The 11,507-nt window shown below is 40.4% G+C and overlaps 1 protein-coding gene across 2 annotated transcripts; it reads left to right on the forward strand.

Annotated features, from left to right (window-relative positions):
- The first annotated feature begins 5,236 nt into the window (after nt 1–5,236).
- LOC123060537 (NADH-cytochrome b5 reductase-like protein) lies at nt 5,237–9,717 on the forward strand. 2 transcript variants are annotated; one of them, XM_044483295.1, is made up of 13 exons: nt 5,238–5,542; nt 5,677–5,719; nt 6,655–6,730; nt 7,119–7,178; nt 7,458–7,508; nt 7,617–7,671; nt 7,815–7,885; nt 7,962–8,013; nt 8,228–8,305; nt 8,553–8,642; nt 8,727–8,840; nt 9,035–9,103; nt 9,378–9,717. In XM_044483295.1, exons 1-13 carry the CDS (start codon nt 5,426–5,428, stop codon nt 9,432–9,434), a joined length of 933 nt encoding a protein of 310 aa, XP_044339230.1. In that variant the 5' UTR covers nt 5,238–5,425; the 3' UTR covers nt 9,435–9,717. The 2 variants fall into 2 exon arrangements, with proteins under 2 accessions (XP_044339229.1, XP_044339230.1); XM_044483294.1 differs by having other exon boundaries at nt 5,237–5,542; nt 8,553–8,840.
- Nucleotides 9,718–11,507: the final 1,790 nt, after the last annotated feature.

Consider the following 11,507-nt stretch of genomic DNA (forward strand, 5'->3'; position numbering starts at 1 on the left):
AAACCTAGCAATACACTAATAATCCTATTGAAATGTGGTGAAGCCAGCTCACAAAGGAGCAAGAGTGCAAGAGCATGCTGAAGACATACATGCGACAAGCAGTCCAATGCACACTTTCTCGAGGCAGTACACGAGACTTCAATTTGACCATTAGTCGGGCAAGAGCTATGAGAAGGAAATGACAAGGATTCTAGGTTTTTTTGGTTTTAATTTGTTTGGTCATAAAACTGAAAACGGTAGACTAATTACTAATGTGAATGTGTGTCTTATTAACAGAGTGGAGCGGTGCCATAGAGCGGCACGCAGGCAAGATATATTCGAGGGTGGATCATACCAGGTAGTGGACAGATTCTATTCGAGGGTGGATCATACCAGGTAGTGGAGGTTCAAAAAGAGGAAGAAGTGTATCAGAACACATTATGACGCAAAGAGAAGAGAGAAATGGAGCAAGGTGTCTTACAAAGTGAAGATGATAGACGATGGGGAAGAGTTCAATTGAAAGTATGGTCAATTTGCTTGCATGGGGATTTTGTGCTGCCACATGCTGAAGGATGTAGAATGCACCAGCGGTGTGGGTGGAGAAGGGGGCCGGAGACCCAGGCAACGGACAGCTCACGGTGTGACAAGGAGCAGCAGTGTCATGGATCTGCTGGGAAGGGGATGTTCCGACGGCTAAAGATGGTGTGCATGGGAGGAGCTCAGAGCGGCACTGGCATAGAGGGATGGATGATTTCAAGGTGAGCTTCTCTCAATCCTTCTCTCCCCTTCAAGCCTCATCAGATATTTCGGCTAATTGCCTGATAATGCTTTGGTAAGAACAACTATTTCGCTTGCTATGCTAGGCTTTCCCCTCTTTATGTGATATGTATGCTCTAGAAAGCCTTGCATTTTGCGACATCTCTTTTTTGCTGAAAAACAGATTGAATAGTATCCTTGCTATTTATGAAAGAAACATTGTTTTTCCCCTATCAGGTGGAAGGATTTTATGATATATGGTTTTCATTTTTTAGCTACAGGTAAAATAGTTAAGTTCACAGTTTTTCATTGTTCAGTTTAGATAATCCAATTTATAGATGTTCTATTGTATAACTATAAGAACAAGATATACCCTTTGTGTTTACCATGTCTTCCTCGGTTGTATAACTATAAGAATAAGATATACCTTGTGTTTGCCATTTCTTCCTCGTGGGTTTGTTGTCAATGATGAATTAGTGGAGGGGCCGTTGTTGTTGCATGATCTGGGTATCATTGTTTTGTTTATGGATAGCAAATACTCCTGTTTATAGGACCAGTCTAGATTGATTCTGAGTTTATGGGCTTTGTTCAAATGTTGCAAATGCAAGCAAGGGGTAAATTTCTGAATATAAATTTTCTTCTGTTGGTGATTCTGCTATCTGCATCTGAAACTGGTTATGTGAGGAGGTGAGTATAATAATAATGATAATTAACATTGTTTGAGATCCACCCGACTCATCCAGGGTTTTTGCAAGGTTTGCCTCATGCTGTTTGTAGTGTTTTGTGCTTGCTTGTAAACAGGTTGGCGGCTTAATTGACCCAGGTTTTGTAACATATCAATGGTGAGCGATGACATATACTAATCTGGTCGTTTTGGTTTTGCTAGACCATGATTGTTATTAAGCATGTTTGTACAATTCAGACTATTCTTTTACGGAAGCAATTTGGCAGATTTTATTCCATTTGATGTACTAACTAAAATTTGCTCATTATGATCTTGATTTGATTTTGTTTTGGAAGTAACGAGGAAGAAGGATCAATTTATGTTCTGGACTAATCACAAAAAAGGATGCCACTGAAAATATTGGATCTGATGAGAGGAAAAGGTCGGATCACTTCCTATTCTTTGCTTCCATTTAGTTGATCAATTTTTTGGAATGCTTCTAAAAGAAACCGTATTACTGCACACTGTCACTACCCATTGTAAGAGTTTACATGGTTAGCTCATATGACCAGATTGTTTTATAGTCTTAGTTTGTTTGTGCATTAACTTACATCTACTAATTTCTAGCGACTTCCGTTTAATTTGATTTCTACTGTATAAGTAATGGCGCTAAGATTCAGTGCATGCAAATGATCGTGTTGTTGTATAATCATTGTGGTACTTGCTGTGTTAGTTTTTGTATCTCTGTTAATATTTTGTCGGTCGGCCATATTTAATTGCATTAGTTCTTCTGAACACAACATTTCATTTAGGTGCTGCTTGCTATTTAGTTGCTTTTTCACTTGTGAAAATGATTGTGATTCCATTCATTTCTTTCTTTTCTAGAGGGCATTTGTACTGGTGGGATTGATTTGTTAATCCGGTGGGGTACAACCTGGTGGAACCATGCAAATGGCGATCTTCGTTTCTGAGGTACAATTACTACAACATCTTAATTTGCTAATTGTTCCTACTATATGTGTGGTCCATCATGCCTCTGACTTTACACAAATTGCAGTGTATTAGCGCTTAGCAAACTTGCTTTTGGTATGCTATATGCAGCTTTCATACAACACCATCATCAACCGCAAGAGCCTGATGAACATCCACATGCCGGCGTACAAGAACGCCATGGATAAGGGCGTCTCCACCGTCATGATCTCCTACTCCAGCTAGAACAGGGTCAAGATGCATGCCAACCTAGACCTTGTCCCCGGATACCTCAAGAACACACCCAAATTACAGGTAAAAAAGAGTGGAAAACAATTGCGCGCTAAAATTCATTAGTTGGATCCTCCAGATGTTCAGATGCTCATTGCCTTTGTCGCTTCTTAACTTTATGGTTTCGTAATCTCCAACTGGGAGGGCATTGACAGGATCACCACCCCTGCAGGATCTGACTACTCACTTGGTCAAGGCTTCTATCCTTGTCGGCCTTGACATGGTAAGCAGACAATACTTGCTTATTTGTGCTTGCAGCAATGTTGCTTAATGAGTTGATACCGATCATGATGTGATGTTGCAGCTCATGGTGCCTAACAACTACCAGCAGTTCATCAGCATCCTGACTGGCCGCGTCAACAGTAGTGTGATGCCCATGAGCAGGATCGACGATGCCGTCACCCGGATCCTGCGCGTCAAGTTCTCCATGGGCCTCTTCCAGAACCCTACGCCGACCCTGCCTTGGCTTGGCTGAGTAGCTAGGAAAGCAGGTGTCGAACAAATCCTGATGATGAATTTAGTTGGCATGGTAATTCTGAACTCTGAAGTTTGTACTTCCTGCTCGATTTGGAATGCATGATCATAGAGATATGGCGAGGGAGGTGGCGAGGAAGTCCTAGTGCTCTTGAAGAATGGCAAGACGCCGAGCGATGCGCCGCTGCTGCAGCTGCCCAAGACGCCGAGCGACGCGCAACTGCTGCCGCTGCCCAAGAAGATGCCAAGCACAAATGATGGTTTGATCTGTGTGTAGTTGCATTGTTTATTTCTTAATTAGTGGAGATCATTTTTATTAATTATGTTGACCTGACCCCTATGCTTTCTGTCAAGAGATTGTTTTTGTAATTGCCTATTTATTGCCATCTACCATTTTTAAATCTTCTGCAGCATAGCATGTGCACTACTATACTCCTATTATGCAAAGACTTGGGGAGGATTAGCAGTTCCAAAATCTACTATTGAGTTGTTTGCTCTTTTTGAATTACAAATGCCTACCCAAGGTGTTATTTTCTCGCATCCAAACCTTTTAAGATAATATTCAGATGATATAGAGATTGTGAACTTGCAAGAGGAAACATCTGGATGCAACGTCCTAGGCATGTGCTTTCGAGCAATATTTGAATAAAGATACTGGCATTTTTTGTTTCCATTTGCAGCACAACTTACTCTAACCAATCCTATTACTATTTGTGTTCCTGAGATTTCCACTAAAGTTTTTACTATGATTTAGATAGTTTGAGTTTTGGAAGCAGCCCCATCTAAGGAAATGCTCATCTGTGCAATTGGAGAGGAACGTTAATATATGTGTAAATCAAAATTATTGTTCATTATGCTAATTACACGGGTTTGGTATATAAAATCATAACTATAAAAGAAAGGCCATGATACAAAAATATGTTTTGAAATATGATTTTGATGGTACATAGTATATTTTTTAAATAAACCTATGTAATCTTTCTGTATGTAAAGGGGCATAAGTTTTTACCGTATGATTTTTCTCAAACACTAAGTTGTTGAAAAATGCAAAAAAAATCTGACGAGCACATGGTATTAAAGGGGCACGTGTAACAATGGCAATGACAATGTTCTACCTGAGATTCATCACTACTCACCACGAGCTAAATGATCATAAATAATCAAAGCTATATATATGATGCATCTTTACCTATGTAGCTTGCTTGATAAAGGCAGTGTAGATAAGATACTGCCTTTCTTATAACACTACCTATCAACTTCATACCTAAATATTTATTGAATGCTTGGCTTGCCCTCGCCCTTTGCGCCATTGACGCAACAGGTCATCTAGTACACTCAAAGGACGAAAGTGTTACTCCAATCTTGAGCACAAATACACCTGCATGGACAGTAAATTCTAAAAATAATAGTATTTTTCTTTGATATTTTTTGTGGATGAACATCAACAAATATTACAACATCTAGCAAAATTTCGCCATGAAAATACATCTTTAAAGGCGTGTGCCAAAAAGAAAATGAGTGCTCCAAAATGTGTCTTTTTGAGCCCCAATTTTTGTTTTTTTACAGGCCTCCGCAGATGTCATTTCAATGTAAAAATTGGCAGGGTGTTCGAAAATTTGTTGATGTTCATTTTGATTGATTTACTTTTCTAGAATTACTGTTCATGCGGGTGTATTTGAGTTCGGAAGCAGATTATCCATGTCCCTCAAAGACGCCATATTCTTGGTGACAACGAGTAGGCCGTCAATCACAATGAACTACGGTTAGGAATGAACAGAGGAAATTTCACCATAATCAACATAACCAACTGCTAAACATCCACATCCGGACCATGAAGTGACGCGGGACAAAAAAAAGGTAAAACAATCGCCTTGCAGTGATATTTACAAAGAAACAACGATGATCATTTTAATACCTCGTGCAATAACATGCACCACAATACTCCACAACCAGTTGCAAATCTGGTGCATCATGCTGGCTGAAAATCCTCAAGAAAATTTTAGAAAAACCAGTGCATAATCTAGGCCAACCTGTCTACAATAATTATTATAAAAAATGAAAATGTTTCCGCATTTTTCCATTCCACATCGAAGGGATCGTTAAACACTGCCAAAGCCCACACAAAATCTCTACGTACACACAGGCAGGTCACCAGTCACCACACCACAGCACACTCCCCCAGATCGGCTTCCGTTGCGAGACGGACCGCCCCCCGCTTTATTTCCGCCACCACCGACGCCGCGCCGGCGAAGGAGCCCCTCGCCAGATCGGATCCCTCCGCCGCGACGCAACATGGCGGCTCTGCTGATGCGTAGGCTCGCCGGGACCTACCGCGGCCGCGCGCCGCTGGCCGCCGCCGCCGCCGTTGGCGGGGCCGCGCTCTTCTACGCCTCGTCGAACCCCACCGTCGTACGAGACCTGCCTGCGCCTCCCCTCCATTTACCCTTTGTTTTTTTTCCTCTTCGTATATATACTATCTAGTCGTGGCTAGTAGGGGGAAGAAGCGATGTTTATGTTTGCCTCACGGTGCCGAATGATTGCAGGCGCACATGGAGGAGAAGGGGGAAGATGCCGCTGCCAAAGTTGGTGAGCTCCAGCTCTGTTCGTTGTAAAATTTGAAATTCCTCTCGATCTTGTGGCTGTAGGGGTTTGTCAGTTTACACAATTCAGCTTGTAAATCTGTATCTCATTTGTCATGTCATGCCATTTCCTCAGTAGCAAGATGAATGAACATAGTGTTATGCCTGATATGTGCTTCTGCAATTGAACCCGCAAAGGATGTGTACTGCCAGAAGTTTTCGATCTCCACACTTTGGTTTGGCGGAGGACCAGCGACTTCTAGACAAAGTTTTTGGGTCAGGAGCATCGGTAGAGTGCAGTAAAATGTGTCCAATTATCTGTTTGTTCTCCTATTTCGACAAAACACGAGAGCTTTGTGTATAGGTTCACTGAGAGAGTGTGCAAAATGTGGTCTACAATCCAAGCCGACAGGAGGCTGATCCCACAATACACATGACAAAACCCTAAGCGCATAGCATTGCCAGGCATCCATTTGTTATGAACAATAGATCAAGGCCTCTCACTGTTAATCGAGACATGTCTGATGCCTCTGTCAGTTACTTAGTGTACATGAACTTATGTTGTCAGATGATGGAATGCTGGATTTTGGCATGAGCGGATAGAAACTGTGCTGTCAAGAGTTATGTCTAGCCATTAAGTACAGTGACCTTTTATGACCCTAATTTGACTACTTTGCCTTGTTCCAAAGTGAGATACTGCTCCGTAGCTGTTTTACAAGACTTAGTTGCTTAGAATCAGATATGACATCCAGTGTGATGATCTTAACGTCAAAGTCTGTGAATCCTGTTATCCTGAGTCCAAACTCTAGTTTTAGGTTGCTAGCTTATTATAGTTTAAAGTGGTCCTTTTCGTTAGACAATTCAGTTATTTCAGTGTGCGACAATATGTATCAGTTGTGCTTTTAGTTGTAAACTAATGCTTTATGTCCTTCTCTTTTTCAGCCCTTAACCCTGAGCAATGGTTAGAATTCAAGCTCCAGGAGAAGGCAACAGTTAGTCATGATTCAGAGCTATTCAGGTAATGGTTACCGTAGTTCTACTTTTGTGATGACATGATTGCATTAAATAGTTTATTGTGTTACGTGACAATATAGGCAGATATATTGTTACTGCGTAGATTATCTTCTAGCATGTCTGTATGTTTCAATACAATGCTTAGACGTATTGGTTACTGAATTCACCTGTGATTTCTGTTGTTCATGTTAACAACTTCTCTTTCTTTGTCACTCAACTTTCATACCAAATTTTTAGTAGACCAGATCATAAAGAATCCAAAATGACGCAAACTTACATTTGCAAATCAACTTTCTTTGAAATATCAGCTCTTTATCATGCTGTTTTATTTTTTAAGTTCATCTGTAATGTTCTCATATTTTGAGTCTTATGCAAGCGATTTTACCTGGCAGATTTTCGTTTGACCCATCTACTAAGCTGGGCCTGGATGTTGCCTCATGTCTTGTAACAAGGTATTTCTATTTATTAATGTCCCCAAGTCCTAAGATATCTCTGCCAAGAGGTTTTTTCTCTGAACTTTAAACGCAGTCATGTCAAATGAATAACTAAATGAATGCCGTAGATCCTGATGATGTTCTAATAACCTTAACTTAAACAGCTGTTCTATTAACCATAACTTAAACCACTGTTCTATCTAATAATAATTATTGCTTAAGAATGATGCTATTTTTATCAAGCAAACACATTATTGCACATACGTTAATCATTCAAAAACAATTATATCATTTCAGGGCCCCCATAGGTCAGGAAGTGGAGGGAAAAAGAAAATACGTCATTCGCCCGTAAGCAAACACAGAAGCTTTTCTCCATTTTTGCATATGATAACCTAATTTATAATAGTAATTTTGATCAATTAAATTCGAACGAGACTTTTATCCTGTTGTCTGCAGGTACACACCTATCTCTGACCCAGATTCTAAAGGATATTTCGACCTATTAATCAAGGTATCCAAAAAATTGATGTCTACATTCCATAACCTGCTAGTTGCTTGTGAATATTCATGGTTCTTTTTATTGTGCTATTGCAATTTGCTAGCTTGTTTTGAAAATGGAATCACAAAATACTGAGAAGATCTTCTATTGCACAGGTTTATCCCGAAGGGAAAATGTCTCAGCATTTTGCTAATTTGAAGCCAGGAGATGTTCTCGAAGTCAAAGGGTAAAGTGAAATGAAAATCTGATTTAGCTGCGTCACATATTATTACCTCTCAGTGACTGAAGTCTTTCCCTTATAGGCCCATTGAAAAGCTCAGATATAGCCCAAATATGAAAAGACAAATTGGCATGGTAAGGCAGAACCTTAAGTTTAGCAAAGCATCTACCTTCTTATTTTATTTCAGCAAGGCCAATGCTGAGAAACTAGTACTCATATTATTTGTTTACTTATAACTTCAGTTTAACAGCTTTCGAGCAGTTGGTTCTTTTCCTTTTTGTTTCTATTAAAGCATAGCTCTGTAGCCATATCAAATATACTAAATGCAGTTTATTCCTATGCTTCCAGGTTGCTGGTGGTACTGGCATAACGCCAATGCTGCAAGTTGTTAGGGCCATCCTGAAAAACCCTGATGACAACACTCAGGTAAACTGTCATCACAATTTTGCTTCTTTGCATTGACTTCATGCACTTTGATGCATATGCTTTTTGTTGAGAAGTATATTTTTCTTGAAGTCTTGAACATTCTGCAACACTATGCCCTAATCAGCGATGCTGCAAGGCAGATTAACGTCTCTATATATAGTTTTCACAAACAACATCAGTATTCTATCGTTGGGTTAATGTTCCTTGTATATTCTAATCTTATTCTTTCTTTGTTCTTCTTGTCTAGGTTTCCTTGATCTACGCCAATGTGTCACCAGATGATATCTTGCTGAAAAAGGAGTTAGATAGACTTGCCAGCAGCTATCCTAATTTCAAGGTTAGCTTTGGTGAATTGCTGGGGTTGCTCAATTGCCACATGGGTGAAGTTGCTGCTAAGCATGATATCTTTGCAACATTTCAGGTGTTTTATACAGTCGATAAACCATCAAGTGACTGGAGGGGTGGTGTTGGCTACATATCAAAGGACATGGTTTTGAAAGGTTTGCCAGGCCCAGGGGAGGATTCTCTTATTCTTGTGAGTGGTTTCTGACATTTCTGAACATGCTGTGCCTTTAGCAGCATATCATCTGAATACTTTTGTCCATGGTAGCTTGTTTGTTATCTCTCTCAGTGTCAATGAATCATTGTTTATGGATATCGATAACCCCATTCTTATACTGTAATTGGATTATTAGGAGACCTTTTTCATCGTGGTTTTTATTTGGTCAGGTTTGTGGTCCTCCTGGAATGATGAATCACATATCTGGAAATAAGGCAAAGGATTATTCACAGGGCGAGGTAATGCGAATGTTATTTTGTCATTAACAGTACATTTGATTGCAATTTAACAATCTTACAATTCGGTAGTACTCAATTGGAGGAAAGCAGTAGGACTAGGATTCTTATCCCTGGGTAGGCAAATGACCTTCTTTGCATGCTAAATTATCCATCTAATATACCTGTCAAGAGCTAACAAGGGAGCACACCATTGATACGGACTGTACACTGTATTTACAGCATTTATTTTTTCCCTTTTAGCCGCTTCTTCAATCCAATTTGATTTCTTTTGCAGGTCACTGGCCTTCTCAAGGATTTAGGATACACGGCAGATATGGTATACAAATTTTGAGTCGATCACGGAAACGTAGGGACGCTGACATGCCCGCTGCCTGCCATGGCAGTAAAATAAACCGCAGCTGAACCTTTTTTTCTTGTCGCGCCACGGCAATTAGTGCCAAACTCAGAACAGTATGGTGCATCTTTTTGTAAGAATTTCGGTTCGGTTCCGTTTTGTCATCTGTGCGCGCTGCATGGACACCTGAATAACCTGACGCCGCCTGGTTGGCGGTGTTGTTTTAACCGGGCCGTTCTCTCTACGATACTGGAATGAATGAGGTAACAGTTTGATACAAGCCAAGCGTGCCATGATCTCAACTAGTGGGTTTCTTTTATGCGTCGGAACTGCTGTGCGGACGATTCCTTCAGGTCATATTCAAATCCTGCCGGCCGGCGATTATTTTATCAGAGGCTAACGTTTACTATTCCCGTTCAGCGGGTATTTGAGGTCTTTTAAGGACGAATTCGAAAGTATTTGTTGGTTGTGTTTTGTTAGATAACGGAAGAGAGCTCTCCCGGCCTTTGCAGAAAAAAAATCATAGCTTTGGATAATTCAAAATCAATATGCACGTTGCAGTGGACAGTGATGGATGGAAGATGCATCCTGTGACTGGTCGAAAACCTTAGAAAGCATTACCTCCATGCCAAAATAAGATGCTTTAGTCTACAAAACTAGCCTAAAATAAGATGTTTCAGCCTACAAAATTAGCCTACAAAAATGTCTTATATTTTGATATGGAGATATTAATAGTTTACTGAAGAAGTTGACTTTTTAGAAATTGATTTGGACCTAAGAAACAGCAGGCGACTTTGGATTAGCAAAACCATTAGGAAAAAAAATTCATGTGTTATTTACTAGTGGAGAACAGAACGGTTTAGCAAGAGAATTTGCAGAACAAATGTTTCACGGATTGTTTTGCAGAAGAAATAGTGATTCAATCAGCAACGTCACCTGATACTCACAATACCCTCCATTACTGATTAATTGGCAAGTTTTGCACACATGCAATGAAATTACGGTGGATGTAGACATTTTGAACATGACAAGCAAACAACTACTCCCTCCGTCCCATAATATAATAACATTTGAACATGACAAGCAAACAACTACTCCCTCCGTCCCATAATATAATAACATTTTTAACACCGCCAGAGTACCCTTGCTGAAACAATATTAGACAGAAGAGAGCTAGCTAGCATGCTTACCATATTAGTAGAGACGTAATGTAATGGTTCCCAGCGATACCTAGCTAGTAGGAGTAGTACAATAATTAATTAACCATCCATGCACTACCGGTAGCTAGCAAAGCATAATTAGTGAGCATCAGAGGATCCATCAACCATCACTGAGCTTAGGCGTCGACCGAGCACTTGGCAATCAGCTCCTTGACAAGAGAGGGGAAGCTTGAGCGCAGATTCTCGAAGTCGTCGCCGGCCATGGCTGCTGTCAGGTTCTTCGGAGAGCTGAGGAAATGGAAGCATGCACCTTTGAGCTCATGGCAGTGGAGAAAAAATAAAAAACAAAACACGTTTTTTAACGTTTTCAAGAGGCACGGCCACGCATCTAGCGGAAGGGAAAAAAATATTGTTCTTCTTTTTTGTTTCCGAGAGGCACGGCCTTGCCTCTCGCAGAGGCAAAATCGTGCCTCTCACGAAAGAAAAAAGAAAAAAGAAAGCACATTTTTTTACGTTTCCGAGAGGCACGGTCATGCATCTCGCCGAAGAAAGAAAAACATGTTTTTTAGCAAATCCGCGCCTCTCACAAAAGGAAAAAAAAAGAAAACATGCTCTTTTTTACGTTTCCGAGAGGCACGACTGTGCATCTCGCAAAAGCAAAACCGTATCTCTCACGGAACGGAAAAAAAAGAGAATGTGTTTTTTTTTCATTTCCGAGAGGCACGGCCGTGCCTCTCGCAGAAACAAACATGTGTCTCTCACGGAAGCTAAACCGTGCCTCTCGCGAAAGTAAAAAAAAACACGTTCTTTTTTTAGAGGCTCGACCGTGCCTCTCGCGGAAGCAAAAATAAAAAATGAAACGTGTTTTTTTGCGCAATTGTTTTTTTCGAAAAGCCAAGAAAGATAGATG

Source organism: Triticum aestivum, chromosome 3A (assembly GCF_018294505.1).
Source record: "Triticum aestivum cultivar Chinese Spring chromosome 3A, IWGSC CS RefSeq v2.1, whole genome shotgun sequence".
In the NCBI taxonomy this organism is placed as follows: domain Eukaryota; kingdom Viridiplantae; phylum Streptophyta; class Magnoliopsida; order Poales; family Poaceae; genus Triticum; species Triticum aestivum.